A 21,815-nucleotide genomic window follows, 5' to 3' on the forward strand; every position below is an offset into this window, starting at 1 on the left:
CGGAAATGGTATATAGGGCAAAGGGCAGTCATTGCCAGCCCCATAAGTCCCCTTTGTGCCCCACAACGGCCCTGCAGCGCTACAGCCCCTTCCAGCGAGACCCCCAGCGCCACCCCGCCCCACACTGCTCCCCATAGCCCCCCCAGTCCCCCATGACCACACCCAGTGCCAGCCCTGCCCCACACACCCCATAACTACCCTGAGCTCCCCAGTGACCCCCCAGCCTCACTCACTGAGCTGCCCCCAGCCCCTATGACCAGCACTGAGCTCCCCAGTGACCCCCAGCCCCCATTGCGCCCCCTGCCCCATAGCCCCCCCATTGCCACCACTGAGCTCCCCAGTGACCCCCAGCCCCCATTGCCACCCCTGCCCCATAGCCCCCCCATTCCCACCACTGAGCTCTTCAGTGACTTCCAGCCCCCATTGCCACCACTGAGCTCCCCAGTGACCCCCAGCCCCCATTGCCATCCCTGCCCCATAGCCCCCTATTCCCACCACTGAGCTCTCCAGTGACCCCCAGCCCCCATTGCCACCCCTGCCCCATAGCTCCCCATTCCCACCACTGAGCTCCCCAGTGGCCCCCAGCCTCACTCACTGAGCTCCCCCCAGCCCCTATAACTACCATTGAGCTCCCCAGTGACCCTCAGCCCCCATTCCCACCCCTGACCCATAGCCCCCCATTCCCACTACTGAGCTCCCCATGCCCCCGCACCCCGAGGGTTACTAATTCCTGGAGGTTTCATCATGTGCCATAATTTTCAATTCCTGGAGAGTCCGGAACAATCCTGGAGGGATGACAGCCCTAGCCCCACAACTTCCCTGTAGCCACCCCATAGTCCCCCCATGGCTTCCTATTGAGCCCCACTGTCACCCCATTGCCCCCCACCACTGTTCTCCCCACTATCCCAGACATCCCATAACCCCCACAGATCCAACTGAGCCCCATAACTTGCCTGTAGCCACCCCATCATCCCCCACTGTCCCCCATTGAGCCCCACTGCCACTCCAGAGCCCCATAGACCCCCCTGTGCTCCCCACTACCCCAGACATCCCACACCCCATGTCCCACTACAGCCCCATAGCCCCAACTGAGCCCCATAACTTGCCTTTAGCCACCTCATAGTCCCCAACTACCCCACACATCCCACCAACTCCAGACACCCCACAGCCCCCCATAGCCTCAGCTGAATCCCATAAATTCCCTTTAGCCACCCCATAGTTCCTGACTGAGCCCTATAGCCCCCTAGCCATGCCATAGTCTCTGCTGAGCCCCACAACTGTCCCGTAGCTCCCCACTGAACCTCACAACTCTCCTATACCCCCCACTGAGCCCACAACTGTCCCAGAGCCCCCCACGATTCCCATAATCCCCACTGAGACTCACACCCCCACAGTCAAGTGCTGTCCATGCAGAGTCGCTGGGATCGAGGCCCCTGTCGTGCTGCCCAGACACAGAGTGAGGCGCTCCCTACCCTGAAGCTTACAGTCGAAAGAAACAAATGAGGGTGTCACGGACTCACAGATCGTGCCCACTCTTGGCCCTGTGCGGTCCGTGGGGGGTGCCCCTTTCAGTGCGACAGCCCTTCTCGGGGGTCCACTCTCTCTCGGGGTCAGGCCCCTCCACCTCCTGGAGCTGCACCTCTCTGAGCCTTAGCACGTCCGTCTCTGCCGTGGGCCCCCTCAGGGAGTCCACTTGCTCTGGACCCCCTGGGCCTCACCCCCCGAAGGGGTTGATGCCCCCTGTTCTCTAGCCCGGAGCGACTCTCAGCCAGCGTAAAACAGGAGGGTTTATTGAGCGGTGAACCCAGCACAGGAAACTCTCAGGGCCTCAGGCCTGGCCTCCCTCAGCCCAGCACATCCCAGTCTCCCCTGTATCCAGGTGGGCTCTGCCTGCTCCCCCTCTCCAGCCCTGAGCCCCCCTGCTTCCCAGCTGGGCATCTGAGATCCCCGGCCCCCAAGCCCGGCCTCTGTCCATTGTCTTCTCTCCAGGTAAACAGGGTCACCTGGGCCTCCTCTCCTCTCTTCTATCCTCTGTCCCCCTCTCGCTGGAACCGGCTGGTCAGGTCACCAGGGTCCTCTCTTCACAGCCAATTGTCCATCCACTGGCCAGAATGGGCTGTGACTCCTGAGCCGGGCCTCTGGGTCACCAGGTCACCAAGACACCAGTCACAGGTCTCCATTCTCCAGGCCATTGGCCGGGTCCCAAGTTCCCTCTCCGGTCCTCGGTACCAACAAACTCCCTCTCCCCTCCCCTCGTTAAACCAGTGACACCCAGGGACACTGAGTCCCACTCCCTCTGCATGCAACCCACTGGAAAAACAAGGAAAACACAAGAGAACCCCCCACTTCATCACATCTCTCCCCGCTTCGAGGCTGAACGGAGCAGCGTCACTTAGCCAGTGACCTGGGGAAGTTCAGGGCCCCCTCCCCGTGATAAAGCATCAGCTATAACGTTGGCACCCCCCCCCCTCACATGGACCACCTCCATGTCATACCCCTGGAGGAACAGGCTCCATCTCAGCAGCTTGGCATTAGCCCCTTTCATTTGATGCAGCCACATCAGGGGTGAATGGTCAGTGTACATGGTGAAGCGCTGCCCAAATAGATACGGCTGCAGTTTTTTGAGGGCCCACTCCATGGCCAGGCCTCCCTTCTCTATGGCCGCGTAGTGCTGCTTCCGGGGCAGCAGCTTCCTGATCAGGTACACGATGGGGTGTCTCTCCCCCTTAGTATCAGTTTGCATCAGCACCGCCCCCAGCCCTGTGTCCGAGGCATCGGTGAACACCAGGAAGGGTTTGTTAAAATCCGGGTTTACCAGCACCAGGCCCTGGATAAGTGCCCCCTTCAGCGCACAGAGAGCCCTCTGGCACTGCTCGGTCCAGAGCACCTTGTCCGGCTTTTCCTTCCTACACAGCTCCGTGAGGGGAGCTGCCAGGGAGCTAAAGTGGGACACAAATCTCCGGTAGTACCCTGCCATCCCAATGAAAGCCTGGACCTGCTTCTTAGGCTGGGGAGCGGGCCAGTCCTGGATCGCCTCCACCTTGGCCGGCTCCGGCTTCAGCTGGCCGCCCCCCATCTTGTGGCCCAGGTATGAAACCTCCGCCATCCCCACCTTGCATTTTTCAGCTTTTATGGTCAGTCCTGCATCCTGGAGATGACCCAGCCCCCTCTTCACCTGGGACACATGTTCCTCCCAGGTCTGGCTAAAGACACAGATATCGTATACGATAGAGCAATGGTCCCCAACCTTTTTCGTCTGGCAGGCGCCGGACGACGAGCCATTGAGGACCGTGGCCGGTGGACAAGCATCCGCTGAAATGCTGCCGAGAAGCGGCAACATCAAGAGGCGTCGCCGCTGAAATTACGCCGAAAATCAGCGGCATTTCAGCGGCGACGCCTCTTGACATTGCCACTTTTCGGCGACATTTCGGCGGATGCTTGTCCTCGGGCCAGTACGCGGGCGCAGATAGATGCCCCGGTGGGCACCATGGGGCCCACGGGCACCGCGTTGAGGACCCCTGCGATAGAACAAAGTCCTCTATCCCCCATAGCAACTGATCCACCAGGCGCTGGAAGGTGGCAGGTGCCCCCTTGAGGCTGAAAAGCAGGACCAGGAACTTGAAGACAGTTGTTGGGGTGGTGAAGGCAGACTTCACCCTGGCCCCTGGGTCCAAAGGCACCTGGCAGTAGCCTTTGGTAAGCTCCATGGTAGTGAGGTACCGGGCGCCCCCCAACTTGTCTAGGATCTCATCGGTCCTAGGCATGGGGTAGGCATCGGACACGGTGATGCCAGTGAGCTTCCGATAGTCCACACAGAACCGGATCGATCCGTCCTTCTTGGGGATCAGCACCACAGGTGAGGCCCAGGGGCTGGAGGGCGGCTGGATCACCCCTAAAGCCAGCATGTCTCTGACCTCTCTCTCCAGGTCCTGGGCTGTTTTCCCAGTGACCCTGAATGGGGAACACCTGATGGGAGGGTTGGTTCCCATCTCCACCCAGTGGACAGCCCAGGCCGGTTGGAGAACAGCTGCCCGTGTGAATGCAGCACCTCTCTGATCTCTACCTGCTGGGCAGGGGTTAGCTGGTCAGAGAGGGGAATTGATTCCAGCGAGGGGTCAGCCCCAGCCTCAGGGAGGAGTCCCACCAGGGGATCCTCTCCCTTCTCCTCCCACTGCCCACACCCAGCCAGCACCAACTTCTCCCTGTCCCAGTGCGGTTTCATCATGTTGACATGATGCACCCGGTGGCTGTTTGCCCAGCTGGACAGTTCCACCACATAGTTCACCTCGTTTACCTGTCTGATGACCTTGAAGGGGCCGTTCCAGGCAGCTTGCGGCTTGTTCTTCCTCACGGGGATGAGGAGCATCACCTGGTCCCCGGTAGCATAGGAGCAGGCACGTGCTGAGCGGTCATACCAGACCTTCTGCTTCCTCTGGGCCCTGGCTAGGTTTCCCCAGGCCAAGCCCATGAGCTCCATGAGCTTTTCCTGGAAAGCCAGGACATGCTCCACCACTGATTCCCCGTTGGGAGAGGCCTTTCCCTCCCACTCGGCCCTCATCAAGTCCAGGGGTCCCATCACCTTCCTCCCATACAGCAGCTCAAAAGGGGAAAACCCTGTGGATTCCTGGGGCACTTCCCTGTATGCGAACAGCAGGTGGGGTAAATACTTGCCCCAGTCCTGTGGGTGCTGCTCCATAAAGGTTTTCAGCATCCTCTTTAGGGTCCCATTGAACCTCTCCACCAGCCCGTTGGACTGAGGGTGGCAGGCTGAGGCCCAGGTGTGTCAAACCCCACACGTCTCCCACAAGCACTGGAGCAGGGACGGGTTGACATGACGTTAGACCCCTGGTCCGTAAGGATCTCCTTGGGGAACCCCACTCTGCTGAAAATGGTCAGCAGCGCGTCTGCCACGGTGTCTGCCTCAATAGAGGACAAGGCCACCGCCTCCGGGTAGCGTGTAGCGAAATCTACCACCACCAGGATGTATTTCTTCCCTGCCCGGGTCACCCTGCTGAGGGGCCCCACTATGTCCAGGGCCACCTTCTGGAAAGGCTCCTCTGTGATGGGCAAAGGTCTCAGCAGGGCTTTACACTTATCCCGGGCCTTCCACGCCCTCTGGCAGGAGTCCCAGGACCTGCCATACTGCAGTAAAAGTCCTGCAGCAGCCTCTGCCCGGTGCGCCGGATGCCCTGATGCCCCGAACGGGGGATATCGTGGCCCAAGTACAACAGTTTGCGGCGGTACCTCTGGGGAACCACCAACTGCCTCCTGGCTTTCCAAGGATCCAGCCCATTCCCGGTACAGGAATCCCTTCTCCCACAGGAATCGCTCCCGGCGGTCCTCCCCCTGGGACCCTGCACTGCCGTGGCCAGCCAGGGCCCTCAGCTTCTCCAAGGAGGGATCCTCCTGCAGCTCCATCTGGAATTCAGCCGCTGGGTTTGAGGATACAGCCCTGGCTGGTGGGGCCTGGTTCCCCACCTTGGGATGGAGGCTGCGGCCCAGCCCTGTCGAGCCCACCCTCGGTGCTTCAGTCCCCCGCCTTGGGAGATCCCGCATCCCTCACTGGCTCTGGCTCTGGCTCCGGCTCCGGATAAGGACCAGGGCGCTCTGAGTGCCATCCGGCCAGTTCTCCAAGCCATTATCCATTAGCACCTCGGTAGGCAGGTGATCGTGCACCCCGACCTCTTTGGGTCCCTCCTTAGCCCCCCATCTGCTGGCCACAAACTGATCTGCCAGTGCACCTGCACTGCACAAATCTTTGGGCTTCCGGTCACCACATCTTAAGGTCCGGGGGGCAGATGTCAAACAGCCGCTCCAACCCCGCCAGGTTATACACGTCCTCTGCGGTGGTGGCCCCTGTGCCCTTCCCCCACTTGCAGAGATATTCCCCCCAGCAGGTTGGCAACCTCCTTGTAAGTGGCCCCTGAGGTCTTGCGTACACCCCGGAATCACTTTCTGTTCGCCTCGGGGGTCAGTTCAAACGTCAGCAGCAAAGCCTGTTTGAACAGGTCGTAGTGTAGCTAAATCTCTGTATTAAGCATCTTTACATAACTTTCATATGATTCTGTATTTGGCCTCTTTGTATAGCCCTGTATTAAGCTATTTTCATACAACTTTGTATCAAGTCCTTTGATATAGGAACTTTGTATCAGATCCTTATGTAGAAAAACTTCTAGAAAACTTTGTGTTAAGCCTTGGTATAATGTTACAGCCCCTAGGGATAGTTAAAGTAGAAGAAAAATGTCTTTTTGCTAGGAGTAGAATAAGATCTTCCCCCCCCCCAACTCCCTTAATCAATTGCCCTCTTGAATGAACAGGGGGTGAGGCAGCACCTCCAGACAGTTGCAACCCTTGGAGAGGGGCTGGAAGCCAGACCCAAGGACAATAAAACGTGTCGAGGGGGCTCATTAAAGAAGATCAGACATACTGATGGCCTGGGGGTTAGAAGCCAGCACCTTCTTTTGGAAACAGCCTCTTTGCAGCATTGGGACAACACCCAGAAGGAAGCAGCACAAAGGACCAAGGGACACAGACACAGATTTTGAATCTTGGTACAGATCTGCATGAGAGGGAAGCTGCTATAAATGGGAGGGGTCTTGCACAGGACCCCGGAACATGGGAGCATCGATCCGGATCGGCAGAAGCCCGGCTCCACCCCTCCCCCATCTAACTCACCTGGCCAGTGCAGTTAGGAGGAGCAACTAAGTGGTAACAACAACAAAACGGGGTGTGTGTGTGTGTGTGTGTGTGTGTGTGTGTGTAATATATCATATGCATATGATACAGTGTTAATTAATACGTGTTACTAATAAATGTGGTATTTTGTCCGGCTTTTCCTTCCTACAAAGCTCCGTGAGGGGGAAACTGAGGCACAGAGGGAGCAGTGACACAGCCAGGGTCACCTAGCAGATCAGTGGCAGAGCTGGGGTGTCCTGACTCCTATGTGAGCATCTGATCCGCTGCCCTCTGCTGCCTCCGGCCCGGGTCTGTGCTTGGAGGATGCAGCTGTGTATTATCTGCTTTGGCATTGGTGTGGGGCAGATTTACCTGTGTATTTACCCCCTCGTCCACCCACCTCTGGCCAACCTCTCCAGTGGTGTCCTCTCCCGTCCAACCCACTCCCAGGTGTGTCCTTTGCACCCCCAACTCTATCCAGCCCCCCAGATGCAGGGGCGGCTCCAGGCCCCAGCACGGCAAGCGTGTGCTTGGGGCGGCATGCCGCGGGGGGCGCTCTGCCAGTCGCCGGGAGGGCGGCAGGCAGCTCCGGTGGACCTCCCGCAGGCGTGCCTGTGGAGGGTCTGCTGGTCCCGCGGCTTCGGTGGAGCATCCTCAGGCACGTCTGCGGGAGGTCCACCGGAGCCGCGGGACTGGCGACCGGCAGAGCGCCCCCCGCGGCGTGCCGCCGTGCTTGGGGCGGCGAAATCACTAGAGCCGCCCCTGCCCAGATGAGCCCAAGATGGTCTGGGCCTAGCCGTGCCCTGCGTGTTCACAGCCTCAGTTAATCTTCGCTCCAGCCCCTTTCACTTAGGGTGACCAGATGTCCCGATTTTAGGGTCTTTTTCTTATATAGGTTCCTATTACCCCCCACCCTGTCCCGATTTTTCACACTTGCTGTCTGGTCACCCTACTTTCAATGGGCCTCTCTCCCCCCTGCTCCTCTGGCCCCACAAGGGGAGGAAGGGCTGATAGCCCCCCTTAAGGACAGAGGATCGAACCAATGTGCCCATCTAGCCCGGTATTGCGCTGGCTTTGCATGAGATCACATCCATGGGCCCTCTCTGTGCCAGGCGCGGGGTCCCTGTAAAAACAGCCCTGCCCCCAACCCCAGAGGGGCCACATCTCAGTGCCACGTCCCCATCTTAACAGCTCCTGCCCCAGAGGGGCCATGTCTAGCACCGGGTGAGGGATCCGTGTATAAACAGCCCCCGTGCCCCACCCCAGAGGGGCCACATCTCAGCCCCATGCGACGGGTTCCTGTATAGAGCCCCCCCACCCCAGAAGTGGTCGCATTTCCTCACCGGGCGAGGGGTTCCTGTATGACCAGCCCCTGCCCCCCGCCCTACCCCAGAGGCAGCTGTTTTTGGGCCCAAGGGAAACGAAAGATTTTGATAATTAAATGAGACACAGGCCTTGATTTATTCCAAATTTTCTTCTTTTTTTTAATTTAAATTCTATTAATAAATTGATTTTTTTTGTAGATTTTTTTTCTTTTCTCTTTTTTTTTTAAACATAGAGAGAGAGGGCATGAAAGAACAGGCACAGTGGAGAAGAGAGTTTGTTACACTGAATAAAAAGGGACGTCCCGGCCACGCCGCCGCGTACAGCCCCTTGCACTCACGCACACATACAGGCCTGGCGGCTCAGGGCCGCAGTGGGGGGAGGGAAAATCACCCCCCAAAACAGGGAGCGAAGTGAATCAATGACAATCCCCGTGAGGGGGGCGGGATGGGGGACCCGATCTGGCACTTTCATTGGTGCCAGGTGGGGGCAGACAGAGTAGGAACCCCAGATTGCCCTTGGCATGGGGGGTGCTCCCGCCCTGCTGAGGGGAGGGTGGTGTCCGCAGGCAATGGAGCAGGGCGGGGAGGGAACATGGGGGTCAGGTTTGGTCTCTAAGCAATATGGGATGTGTCGGGGGTGGGGGATCTGTACGTGGAACGGATCAAAGGGGGGAGCTCAGGGCAAGGCCGGCAGGTTGGGTCCAGAATCGGGACCCCAAGTTGGAGACGTAGCCAGGGCAGCTATTGGCCAATCAGCACAGCCCCCTGCAGCCTGTTTGGCCAATCAGCTCAGCGCAGCTGCGCCCCCCCCCCCACCTTAATTTTAACAGCCCTGTAGAACCTAGGGGTGAAATTGACAATCTGGGTCATGATCAGAGCTGGCGCCCCCTAGAGGGGACAGGCCCCAGGCTCCATTCCCCCGCCCCCCCCCCAGCCAGCCAGTCAGTCCCTGCCCTGGGGCCGGATGGGAGCTGGCGCCCCCTAGAGGGGACAGGCCCCAGGCTCCATTCCCCCGCCCCCCCCCCCCGAGCCAGCCAGCCAGTCCATGGGGTTCAGGTCAGAGCAGGCTCCCCATAGGAGGGAAAGGCCCCATGTCCCATCCCCCACCCCGCTGAGTCACAGAGCTCTGCTCAGGCCTAATTTTTAGGCCTGAAGTGGACGCAAGTCCAAGAGGGTCAAATTGTTTCCCAGCCTGACCCCACCCCCCTTCCTCCAGTGCCAGCTCCCGCCCGGGGGGCCAGCCCCCCTCCCCCTCCTGTGGCCCATTCCCACAACCCAGCCAGACCGACCTCACGGGCAGGAGAGCCGGGCGTTTTCCTACCTGACCCGACTCCTGGAGCCTGGTCCAGCCAGCCCCACCCCACCCCTCTCACCAGAACCCCTTGAGCCACAAGAAAGCCCCCAGCTCGTGGCCCCCCCGGCTAGCCCAGCCCAGCCCCTGCTAGCCCAGGCCTCCTACCCCAGGGCACGGGTGTGGGAATGGCCCTGATGCCAACCTCCCCAATGGCCCAGCAGCTCAGCTGCTCCCATGGGCAGGCCTGGGACAGGAGTGGGAGGCACAGCCCCCTCCCAGAACCGACACCCACGCCTTGCTCCGCCCCATGACACTCAGCCCCACTCCGCCAGTGGGGAGGAAAAATGGAACGACTCCAAGGCCCCAGAGAGGGCAAACAGAACCCAGGAGAACCTGCCCGCTCTAACCACTAGACTCCGCTCCTGTCCCGGAGCCGGGGAGAGAACCCAGGCGTCCTGGCTCCCCGGCTGTGCTGAGACCAGCAGGTGGTGTGCACAGAAAGAGGGAGGAACGAAGCCATTCATCACACGTTGGGGTGGAGAGATTCGGTGACCACAGGGCACTGGCAGAGGAATGGGACAGGAGAAGGAAGGAGCTGGAGCTGGAGTGGCAGGAGTGTGGGGGGGTGGATGGTAGCGGGGGGGCCTGTTGGAGCAGGGCAGGGTCCCACCATTGTTTGAAGCAATAGAGGGTGGCGGCAGTGCCAGGGGCGATGGTGGCAGGCAGAAGTGGGATCACGTGCGGTGGGGGTGGGATATGACATTACTCCCAGAAGTGAGAGGTGACGGGCAGCAGTGCGGGATAGGGCCCTAGTCCCATCATTGCTTGAAGCAAGAGGTGATCTGGGGGGCAATATTTGTGGTAGCAGTGGGAGGAAGTGTCCTAGGGGGCAGTAGTGTGTTTGGGGGGGGAGGTATCCCATTGCTGCCTGAGGTGATGGGCAGCAGGGACTGGGTATGTATTTGTGTCAGCCATGGGATAGGGTGGTTCAAGAGGCCCCAGAGGGGCGGCGTTGGTGTTAGTAGTGGGATAGGATGGTTCGAGGGGGTCTCAGGGGGCAGTGTTTGGTGTTAGCAGTGTGATAGGCAGGTTCGTGGGGTGACAGATGCTGGGGGGTGGGGGCAGCATTGGTGAGATAGTTCAGGGGAGTCTTGAGGGACAGCGTGGGAATAGGCCAATTCACGGGATCACAGATCCCAGGGGATGGGGGCGGCCGCGGTGGTAGTAGTGGAATAGGATGATTTGAGGGAGTCCCAGGGCAGTGTTGGTACGAGCAGTGGGATAGGGTGGCTTGAGGGCGTCCCAGGGGGCAGCGCTGGTGTCAGCAGTGGAATAGGATGGTTTGAGGGAGTCCGAGGGCAGTGTTGGTACCAGCAGTGGGATAGGGTGGCTTGAGGGCGTCCCAGGGGGCAGCGCTGGTGTCAGCAGTGGGATAGGGCAGTTTGCAGAGTGATGGGTCCCGGAGTAGGGGGGCAGTAGGGGGCCCCATCACCGCTTGAAGCGGTAGGTGATGGGCAACAGCAGCTTGCTCTTCTTGAGGGCCTGCACCTTCTTGAGGGTCTCGTCGTCCAGCGCCAGGAAGCAGCGGCGCGAGTACTCCAGCAGCCGCTCCTTGGACGGGTCGAACTCGCCCACCTCAGCCAGCTTCTCGGGCGCCACAATGAGCAGCTCGGCGATGGGCGTGGTCAGCGCCACCGTGTTGCGATCCACCCGGTGGTGCTCGAAGGCCCGGCTCATGCTCTTCAGCTTCTGGAAGGTGTTGAGGATCTTCTTGTAGCGGCACAGCACCCCGTCAGCGTCCTTGACTGCCGGGCGGGCCACGGCAAGGGCGAGAAGGATAGGAGGGACAGGGAGATGGGGGGGGGGAGGGATGGCGGGGGACAGCAGGCAGAGGAAAGGAGTGGGGCAGAAAGGCCCAGGGGAAAAGAGCCTGTTCATTCCTTTCCTTCAACACAGACTCCCCCCCCCCGGCCCCCTCAGGAGGACCTGCCCCAACCCCAAAGCCCCCTGTGCCCCCAAATCCCCTCATAGTGAGTCCTCCCCCCACATGCCCCTCCACCCCACCCATGCCAGACCCCTCAATCCCACAGTCCCCCTCCTCTTCCCCACCCCACCCCACACCCCCCTGCCTCCTCTCTGCTCCTCACACCAGGGCACACGCCCACCCCACAGCTCCGTCCTCCCCACCCCGCACCTCCCCACCGCTCCTCACACCATGGCACACGCCCACCCCACAGCTCCCTCCTCCACACACCCCACCCCACAGCCCCCTGCCTCCTCCCTGCTCCTCACACCAGGGCACACGCCCACCCCACAGCTCTCTCCTCCCCACACCCCACCCCAAAGCCCCCTGTGCCCCCAAAGCCCCTCATAGTGAGTCCTCCCCCCACATGCCCCTCCACCCCACCCATGCCAGACCCCTCAATCCCACAGTCCCCCTCCTCTTCCCCACCCCACACCCCACCCCACAACCCCCCGCCTCCTCCCTGCTCCTCACACCATGGCACACGCCCACCCCACAGCTCCCTCCTCCCCACACCCCACCCCACAGCCCCCTGCCTCCTCCTTGCTCCTCACACCATGGCACCCGCCCACCCCACCGCTCTCCTCCCCACACCCCACCCCACACTCCCCCACCTCCTCCCTGCTCCTCACACCAGGGCACAGGCCCACCCCACAGCTCCCTCCTCCCCACACCCCACCCCACAGCCCCCTACCTCCTCCCTGCTCCTCACACCAGGGCACCCGCCCACCCCACAGCTCCCTCCTCCCCACACCCCACCCCACAGCCCTCCTCCTCCCGGGCCACCCGGGGCGGGAGACCAGCCCTGCTGGCCAAGCAGCCGGGGCAGCGACCCCTGCAGGCCCCCACTCACCTCGCTGGCGCTCGCGGGCCTTGGGCTTGCCGAAGCGCCGCCGGCTCACCCCCCCCTTCTGCTTCTGCTTCTTGCGCTCAGTGGAGCCGCCCTGCTCCGAGGCGGCGCTGAGCGAGGACGCCAGGCTTTCGTTGTCCGTGGCCTCGCCGGGCCGGCTCTCGGCCGCCTCCGCCCGCCGCGGGGGCTGCTTGCTGCGGCAGTGATCTTCTGGGGGGTGGGCAGAGACTAGGGCCCAGTATGCACCTCACCGGAGCCCCCTGCCCTGCTGTGTCAGTGACCCTCTCCCCCTCCCCCCAAGCTCTTCTGGCGGCTGGCTGGGAGACACAGCGCCCCCTAGGGGCTGCCCATGGGAGGGATAAAAGCCCTACCACACCTGCTGCCCAGGGAGCTGCCCTTCTAGAGCAGGGAGGTGGGACCTGGGATCGGGTCAAATGGGGACATGGGGCCTGTTCCCCCAGCTAGTGCCCCAACATGCCCACCTCTGACTCCTAAAGTCACGACAGGGGGCAGGGACCCAGGCGTCCTGGCTCCCAGCCCCCTGTGTTCTAACCACTGGGCCCCACTCCCCTCCCACTGCCAGGGAAGGGACCCAGGCGTCCTGCCCGGCTCACCGGCGTCCACCTTGGCGGAGGAGATGAACTTGTCGAGCTGGCAGCGCAGAAAGTCCCGCTCCTCCTCCAGGTCCTCGATGCGCTTCTGCAGCCAGGAGTTACGCTCCAGAGCCATGTGCAGCTGGGTCTTCATGCTGCTCATCAGCGCCAGGGCGGGCGGGGGCGGCTCTGGCAGCTCTGCGGGGATGGGGGGGGCGTGGGCAGGGGGCAGCAACACCTGACCCCTCTACCCCGGCCCTGACCCCCCCCCCAACCTCTGCCCCCTCCCCTGGGACAGGGCCCTGCCCCCCCCAGCATCTTCCTCCCAATGGGGCCCTGCCCCCCTCGTTGCACCCCAGCCGCCTCTCCTCAACTGAACCCCACCCCGAACCTAACACCTCCCATCTCCCCGCCCCCCGGGGGTGAGGGTACAGGGGAGTCTCTGGGGATGGGGGCTATGAGGGAGAGGTGTGAAGGGGGGGTCCATGGTGCGGGCGGGGGGGCTACCTTCGAAGTTGCTCTGGGGAGGGCTGAGGCTGTAGAAGATCTGGGGCTCTAGGTGGGGCGTCTCCTCGAAGGGGATGGAGATCTCGTAGGCCTCATCGTCCTTCTTCACTGCAGGGAAAGACGTGTCACGGGGGGACCCCAAAACCAGCCCCACCCCCTGCACAGGCTGGAGCCCCCCCTCAACAGGCCCGGCCCAGCCCCTACCCCAACAACCCCCCCATACCCTGGGACTCCCCTCCCCCCAGGGAAAGGTCACCCCAAAACCTGACTGCAAGTCACTGCTCCCCGCCCCCAGCTCCCCAATGGGCTCCCCTGCCCCTCCCCCACAGACACCCCCCCAGCTTTGACATGCCCCAGCCCCCACAGCTCCCTTTCACCCCCAGAAGTCCCTCCCCCTCAGCCCCCCCCAACACCCCCCTCTCGTCCCTATGGCTCCCCAGCTCTATGGGGGCCTGGCTCCAGGGCGCCCCCTGCTGCCCACGCCCTGCGTACTCGTCCGCCTCCGGTTATTCCTCTCGGTCATTTTCCTTCCGTCCCGGCGCCCCGGCCTGGTGGGCCCCTGGCTGCCCTCTGGGCGCCGCCCGGGGACGCTGGCAAGAGAGAGAGAGAAGGGAGGTTTTAACCCCGGGCAGCCACTACCCATCCCAGAGAGCTGCTACCCATAACCCCCTGGGGCAGTCGCCACCCATAACCCCCCCGGGTATGCCCCCACCCATTACCCCCCAGGGTAGCCCTCACCCATAGCCCCACAGGGCCACTGCCACCCATAACAGCCCCCCCTGGGCAGCAGCCCTTACCCATAACCCCCCGGGGCAGTCACCACCCATAACCCCCCCGGGACAGCCCCCACCCATTACCCCCCAGGGTAGCCCTCACCCATAGCCCCACAGGGCCACTGCCACCCATAACACCCCCCCCGGGCAGCCCTTACCCATAACCCCCCGGGGCAGCCCCCACACATAAACCCACAGGGCCGTCGCCATCCATAACCCCCCTCGGCAACCGCTACCCATAACCCCCCCCCAGGACAGCCCCCACCCATAACCCCCTGGGGCAGCTCCCACTCATAATCCCCCAGGGCAGCCGCTACCCGTAACCCCCTGGGGCAGCCATCACCCATAACCTCCCCCCCCGGGACAGCCCCCACCCATAACCCCCCAGGGCAGCCTCTACCCATTACCCCAGAGAGCCCCCACCCATAACCTCCCGGGACACCCCCCATACTCCCAAAGGTCCCAGCATGCCGCCCATCCCCCATCACTGTATATCTGCCCCCCCACTCCAGTGTGCCATCTCCCACCCTGCAGGGCCTCCTCCGTCTGTACCCACCGTGCCCCAGAGCTGACGGTAGCTGCCTCGGGCTGGCTGTGCCCAGAACCAGAACCGGGTGCCAATCACCCACCAGACTTGGGGAGATCCGGGGGGGGGAGGGGACTCAGCCTGGCTCCCCACAGCAGGCGCTGTGACGGGAGAGGCTGAGGTTGCCGGAGGGTGACCCCTCAGAGTCCCGGTGGGAGTTGCCCGTGGACCCTCCCTGCCGGTCAGCCAGGGACCTACCTGAGACGGACGGGCCGTGCGGCAGCCCAGCTCCGAACCCGTCCTGCGCCACCCGCCGGCCAGCCCTGGGGGAAGGAGAGATGCACCCGGTCAGGTCGCTTCTCCGAGAGCAGGACTCGAACCCGCCACCCGCTGAGCCACGCAGACACTGCTGCATGGGATCACAAGCCAAGGCCAGGAGCAAAGCCAGCCTGTGGGGGTTTGTGAAAGGAAGGGGGAGGCTGCGGGTCAGGACTCCTGGGTTCTCTCCCCGGCTCTGGGAGGGGAGTGGGTTCTAGTGGTTAGAGCGGAGCGGGGCGGGGGGGGCTGGGAGCCAGGACTCCTGGGTTCTACTCTTCAGTTCAACGCCTAGTCAGCAGTAAACTTCCCAGGAGGAGAGGCAATAGCTCCAGGCACCCTAGTCCCCTAAGCTGGAGGAGAATCCCCCTTCCACCACGGACTAAGTGTGCTATGACACATAGATGAGCATGCGTAAACTCAGCTAGCAGAGTCACACACGCAACAACACACATTGTCAAGGACCCCTGGCCATGACCCCCCCACATTGTCCAGAACCCCCCAATTACCCTATCCCCCCCACCCGTGGATCCCCAGAGATCAGCAAGAATTTTAGGACATGGGGGATGGGCATTTCCACCCTGAAGCAGCCCACATTACAGCCCCTCCCCCAACAAACACCCCCAAGTGTTTCTTCAGTCCCTCGCTCCCCCCCCCACCCTGAATTCATGCCCCCAGAGACACCCAGTCCTGTGTATCAGATCCAGGCCTCCCCAGTGCCCCCCAGTCCCGTACATCAGATCCAGGGCCCCCCCCAGTGCCCCCCAGTCCCATACATCAGATCCAGGGTCCCCCAGTGCCCCCCAGTCCTGTACATCAGATCCAGGGCCCCCCACAGTTCCCCAGTCCCATACATCAGATCCAGGGCCCCCATAACCCGTCAGTCCTGTACATCAGATCCAGGCCCCCTCAAGCCCCCTAGTCCCATACATCAGATCCAGGGGCCCCCAGTGCCCCCCAGTCCTGTACATCAGACCCAGGGGCCCCCAGTGCCCCCCAGTCCTGTACATCAGATCCAGGGTCCCCCAGTGCCCCCCAGTCCTGTACATCAGACCCAGGGGCCCCCAGTGCCCCCCAGTCCTGTACATCAGACCCAGGGGCCCCCAGTGCCCCCCAGTCCTGTACATCAGATCCAGGGTCCCCCAGTGCCCCCCAGTCCTGTACATCAGACCCAGGGGCCCCCAGTGCCCCCCAGTCCCGTACATCAGATGCAGGGCCCCCATAGCCCCCCAAACTTTCAGATCGACTCTAACCCCCGCCCCCCCCGCCTAGACTCCTGGTCCTAGCCCACCCCCGATTCCTTCGAGTGCCCCAAAATGGGGGGAAATCGCCCTAAAAATGGCTTCTGTGCCCCTCCCCCGCCGCTGGGTGTTTTGCTGTGAAGCTGCAATTACTCGGCTGCTCCCAGCCTGGATTGCCGGGCGGGGGGTGGGGGGTGCAAAGGAGATGGGGCCGGCGGGGATACAAAGTATCCCCCGATCCCCCCACTCCCCTAAAATGGATACAAAATAGACCCACAGCAGAGACTTTCCCCCCTGCCCCCAAGGCTGGAGGTCCGGGGTGGGGGCTGCAAAGGGAGGGGGTGCACGGGGGTTCCTGGGGGGTCTGGGATCTGCAGAGAACAACCCCCCATCCCCACTCACCCAGATCTGCACGCGAACCCCCAGCAACCGGGCTGCAAAGCCAGCCCCCCCCCTCCCCTGGCAGAGCCAGGGAGCGTCTGCAAAGCGCCGCCGGGGGCGGGGGGGGGGAATCGCCCACGCACGCAGGGCAGAGACACGCGTGGGGGGGGGGGCTGTGCCATAAAGAGCGGCGGGGAGCGATACACCCCCCACTAGGGCCCAGCCTCTCCCTCAGCCAGGGCCCCCCCCAGCAACTTCCCCCGGGGAGCTGATCGGGGGGGCGGGGGAGGCTTGAAGAGAGAGATCCAGACATCCCCATAGACACCCCTCTATCCTCACCAGGCGCAGCCAGCAGCCACCCCCAACCCAGGAGCGGCGCCAGGGGTTTTGGCGCCCTAGGCGGGGGTCCTTCCGCGCTCCCGGTCATTGGCGGCAATTCTGCAGCGGGGGGCGTCCTTCCGCGCTCCCGGTCTTTGGGGCTTTTCAGCGGCGGGTCCCGGAGCGAGTGAAGGACCCGCCGCAGAATTGCCGCCGAAGACCCGGAGCGTGGAAGGACCCCCCACCGCCGAATTGCCGCCGAGGGAGGCAAAATGCTGCCCCCCCAAATCCTGCAGCCCTAGGCGAGCACCTAGGTCGTCTAAATGGAAGCGCCGGCCCTGCCCCAACCCCCTCCATCTGCCAACCTCCAACTGCCCCCATCGTCCATCCACCCCCAACCACCTCCGTCATCCATCCATCCACCCCAACTCCCTCCATCAGTCACCCCCAAACCCCCTCCATCCTCCCTCCATCCCAACCCCCTCCATCATCCATCCCAACTCCCTCCATCAGCCATCCTCAAACCTCCTCCATCAGCCAACCACCTCAACCCCCTCCATCACCCATCCATCCACCCCAACTCCCTTCATCAGTCACCCCCAAACCCCCTCCATCGTCCATCCACCAACCTGGTCCATCATCCATCCCAACCACCTCCATCATCCATTCGTCCATCCACTTCAACCCCCTCCATCAGCCACTGCCAAACCCTCTCCATCATCCATCCCCCAAACCCCTCCATCAGCTACCTCCAAACCTCCTCCATCATCCATCCATATATCCACCCAACCCCCTCCATCAGCCATCCTCAAACCTCCTCCATCATCCCACCCCCAACCCCCAACCCCCTCCACAGGGCTGCCTGGGGGGGGGCAAGTGGGGCAATTTGCTTCAGGCCTCAGGCCCCACAGCGGTCCCCACAAGAATATAACAGTCTATGGTATTGCAACTTTTTTTATGGAAGCCCCCCCTCAAATTGCTTTGCCCCAGACCCCCTGAATCCTCTGGGAGGCTCTGCCCCTCCATCTGCCATCCCCCAAACCCCCTCCATCATCCATCCACTCCAACCCCCTCCATCATCCATCCATCCACCCACCCAACCCCAACCCCCTCCATCATCCATCCCGCAGCCCCCTCCATCTGCCATCCCCCAAACCCCCTCCATCATCCATCCACTCCAACCCCCTCCATCATCCATCCATCCACCCACCCAACCCCAACCCCCTCCATCATCCATCCCGCAGCCCCCTCCATCTGCCATCCCCCAAACCCCCTCCACCATCCATCCATCCACCCACCCAACCCCAACCCCCTCCATCATCCATCCCGCAGCCCCCTCCATCTGCCACCCCCAAACCCCCTCCATCATCCATCCACCCACCCAACCCCAACCCCCTCCATCATCCATCCCCCAGCCCCCTCCATCTGCCACCCAGCCCCCATCCCATCTAACCCAGCGATTCTCTATCCGCCCACACGGGGGCGGGGGGCTGTTTCTCGCTTCTCCCCCGCTTCCCATGTTACTTTCCTCCTCTGGAAAAGCGCGATGCTTTAGCGACGGCCCCTTCAGCGGCCCGCCCCTCCCCCGCCGCACAGTCAGGGAGCGAGGCGCAGTTCCCCAGTCGGATGAGAGGCGAAGGGAGACGGCTCATGCGGGGGGGAGGGCTCATGGCTGCGGGGCAGGGGCTGCTGTCACGCTCAGTGAGTTAATGTCCCGCAGCTTCTCCCTTGGGGGGGGTCTCAGCTGCCTCCCCCCCTCAACGGGAAAGGGGGGGAGGTGCCCCCCAGCCTGGGAGTTAGGGAGTATCTGCAAAGTCTGAGATTCTTTAGGGAGCAGCCCTGCCGGTGCCCCTCACTCCCGACCTGCAGCCCCTGCCAGCCCAACCCCCAGCCCCCAGCCCTGCCGGTGCCCCTCACTCCCACCCCGCAGCCCCTGCCCCCCGCCTCCCCCCCACCCCTGCCGCTGCCCCTTACTCCTGACCCACAGCCCCTGCCAGCCCAGGCCGGGGCTGCCCCGAAGCACAATCCCCCAATATCTCTCTGGTACACACCTGCGATGCAAGGGCAAGAACCCCCCCACCACATGCAGCCCCCCGCCACTGCCCGCCAGTGAGGGATGCTCCCTTCTGCTGGCCAGGTGAGCCACTGGCCTCCTTCCTGGGCTGAACTGGCCAAATAGCGCCACTCGTGATGGCTTTGTGGTGAGGGACCCCCGGAGCCAGCCAGTCCCTGCCCTGGGGCCACATGGGAGCCGGCGCCCCCTAAAGGGGACCAGGGCCGCCCAGAGGGGGGGGCAAGAGGGGCAATTTGCCCCAGGCCCCGAGCCCCACGGGGGCCCCCACCAGAATTTTTCGGGGCCCCTGGAGCGGGGTCCCTCACTCGCTCCGGGGTGCCCGGCAAACTCTTGTGCGGCCGGGTGCAGGAGCTTCTGCCGCTCCCGGTCTTCACCGGCGGGGGGTCCTTCCGCACCCGGGCGGGAGGGCCCCCCCCCCTGGCGAATTACCGCCGAAGACGGAGCAGGACCCGCCGCCGAAGTTCAGCCCGGTCTTCGGCGGCGGGGGGCCCTTCCGTTCCGGGACCCACCGCCGAAGTGCCCCGAAGACCCGCGGCGGGGCCCCTCTCGCCGAATTACCGCCGAAGACCGGGCTGCGCTTCGGCGGCGGGTCCCGCTTCGGCGGTAATTCGGCGGCGGGGGGGCCCCCGCCGCGGGTCTTTGGGGCACTTCGGCGGCGGGTCCAGGAACGGAAGGGCCCCCCGCCGCCGAAGACCCCGGGCCCCTGGAATCCTCTGGGCGGCCCTGAAGGGGACAGGCCCCGTGCCCCATTCCCTGCCCCCCTGAGCCAGCCAGTCCCACCCAGGGCCCAGCCCCTCGAGGAGAAAGGCCCCATTCCCTGCCCAGGGTGTGGGGAAATAGATGCCTTTGTAAAGAGTTTTTGTAGGGACTACTTTATACCAAGCGGCGGCAGAAGACAGCGGTAGCGGGGCCAGGGGCAGGGATTCCAGACCTGCCACTACAGGCCAGGCAGAGGCAGATGCGCCGTCCCAACCTGTCATTAGCCACTAAATATAGAGCCGGGGAATCCGCCACCTGCCACTTATCCCGGTGGGTTAGATTGGTCACGTGACCCGCAAAGAACAGTGACCCCCAATGACCCCTCCAGTCCCCGCACCTGATACCCAGCCCCCGCCCTGCCACCCTCCAGCAGCTCATGCTGGGGCTTGTTATACGGGGACCCGGCGCTGGGTCACGGCCCCTCTGGGGTGGGGCATGGGAGCTGGGTATGGGGGGACCCCTTGTCTGGCACCGAGATGTGGCCCCTCTGGGGTGGGGTGTGGGAGCTGGGTATGGGGGGACCCCTTGTCCGGCACCGAGATGCGGCCCCTCTGGGGTGGGGCATGGGAGCTGGGAATGGGGGACCCCTTGTCTGGCACCGAGATGTGGCCCCTCTGGGATGGGGTGTGGGAGCTGGGTACGGGGGGACCCCTTGTCCGGCACCAAGATGCGGCCCCTCTGGGGTGGGGCATGGGAGCTGGGAACGGGGGACCCCTTGTCTGGCACCGAGATGCGGCCCCTCTGGGGTTGCGGGTGGGGGCTGCGTATAAGGGGATTCAGAGTCAGTTGTGAGTACATGTGCAATTTGGGCCTCAAACTCCCCCCAAATTCAATCAGTCTTTTAAGCAACTTCTCTAGTGCCAAGCCTCTGTTTTCAAATGCTGCCCCAAGGAGACCAATTAGTCCTCATTAGTCAGGGAGTGGATAAAGGGGTGGGGGGGTCCCTAGTTCCCCTGTCTGACTGACAAAGGTCCCCATCGCACCAGGAATAAATCAGCAGGGCTGAAGTGTGTGTGTGTGTGTGTGTGTGTGTGTGTGTGTGTGTGTGTGTGTGTGTGTGTGTGTGTGTGTGTCCTTCTGCTGGAGGGGCTGGGTCCTGCTGTGTGTGTGAGAGAGAGCCGTGCTGCCCCAATGGCTGCAATCAGAACCGCGCTCCCCCATCTGTGTCCAGCCCCCTATAGTGCTTCTGGCTGGAGGAGATTCCCCAGCAGCTCAGGGGGCTCTCAGGGCAGGTAGATCTCAGCCTGGTGTTGGTAGGAGCTAAGCTCTTACTGCCTGAAAGATTCAGGACTCTTGGGTTTTATCCCCAGCTCTGGGAGGGGAGGGGAGTGGGGTCTAGTGGTTAGGATGGGGAGCCAGGACTCCTGGGTTCTAGAGCGGGGGGGGGGGCTGGGAGCCAGGACTCCTGGGTTCTTTCCCCAGCTCTGGGAGGGAAGCGGCATCTGATGGTTTAGAGCAGGGGGGAGTGGGGCTGGGCATCAGCACTTCTGGCTTCTATTCCTGTTCCCTGTGGGGTGACCTTTGGCATGACCTTGCCACATGCCTCAGTTTCCCCATCTCTAGACCAGGGCTCAGGATCGTTTGTAAAGCACTGGGAGGTGTGCGGATGAGCTGCCCCAGGGCTCCGCAGAGGGACTGATTTATTAACTCTCCGGCATCACTCCGTGTGCGGCGCCATCCGGCCGTATCTCGGCCCCGACGCGTGCGGGATCGGGGCCTTCCTCTCACCACACATCGCCAAGTGAACCTTCCCTTTCCCATGCCGTGGGGAGCCGCGGCAAATCCCGCTGCTTGGGACAGCCAACCCTGGTGGAAAAATCCTTGGCGATTTCGGCAAAATCTACTGGTCATTTTTCGGGGGAGGGAACATGGGCTTTTTGGTCCTATTTTTTAACCCCAAAAATGTTCTTCAGTGATGTATCATTTTTTTTCCTTCCTACTGTCGCTATCTTTAAATGGTCGGGGATATCGGTAGGCTCGGCATGCCTGATTTCTCAGTCCTTCCTCTGCCAGTGGCCGGCTGGGTCAGTCCCTCTGCTGCTGCCTGCCTCAGTTTCCCCATTTGCATACCCGAGCATAACAATACTAGTCTGACTATGTAAAGCGCTTGGAGGTCTGTGGATGAAACGCACCGTTAATTAATACAGGATGTTCTTACATC

The 21,815-nt window shown here is 62.6% G+C and overlaps 1 protein-coding gene across 2 annotated transcripts; it reads right to left on the reverse strand.

The window, feature by feature from the left end:
* Positions 1-9,478: 9,478 nt before the first annotated feature.
* LOC123349740 (coiled-coil domain-containing protein 106-like) lies at positions 9,479-19,832 on the reverse strand. 2 transcript variants are annotated; one of them, XM_044987906.1, is made up of 7 exons: positions 19,775-19,832; positions 14,825-14,889; positions 13,760-13,857; positions 13,268-13,375; positions 12,782-12,958; positions 12,171-12,377; positions 9,479-11,099 (listed from the first exon to the last, which is right to left on the reverse strand). In XM_044987906.1, the coding sequence occupies exons 3-7, from the start codon at positions 13,788-13,790 to the stop codon at positions 10,783-10,785; spliced, it is 840 nt and encodes a 279-aa protein (XP_044843841.1). In that variant the 5' UTR covers positions 13,791-13,857; positions 14,825-14,889; positions 19,775-19,832; the 3' UTR covers positions 9,479-10,782. The 2 variants fall into 2 exon arrangements, with proteins under 2 accessions (XP_044843841.1, XP_044843840.1); XM_044987905.1 differs by lacking the exon at positions 19,775-19,832 and adding an exon at positions 16,525-16,619.
* Positions 19,833-21,815: the final 1,983 nt, after the last annotated feature.

This window comes from Mauremys mutica, chromosome 15, assembly GCF_020497125.1.
Source record: "Mauremys mutica isolate MM-2020 ecotype Southern chromosome 15, ASM2049712v1, whole genome shotgun sequence".
Classification (NCBI taxonomy): domain Eukaryota; kingdom Metazoa; phylum Chordata; order Testudines; family Geoemydidae; genus Mauremys; species Mauremys mutica.

What these genes read in the sequence shown, in the direction of transcription:
- LOC123349740 (XM_044987906.1), bottom strand. Translation starts at nt 13,790, where the DNA reads ATGACCGAGAGGAATAACCGGAGGCGGACGA. An exon ending in CTCCGCCAAGGTGGACGCCG is followed by an intron (nt 12,378 to 12,781) that starts GTGAGCCGGGCA and finishes CCCACCCCCCAG; the next exon opens with AAGATCACTGCCGCAGCAAG. An exon ending in GGCCCGCGAGCGCCAGCGAG is followed by an intron (nt 11,100 to 12,170) that starts GTGAGTGGGGGC and finishes CCCGCCCGGCAG; the next exon opens with TCAAGGACGCTGACGGGGTG.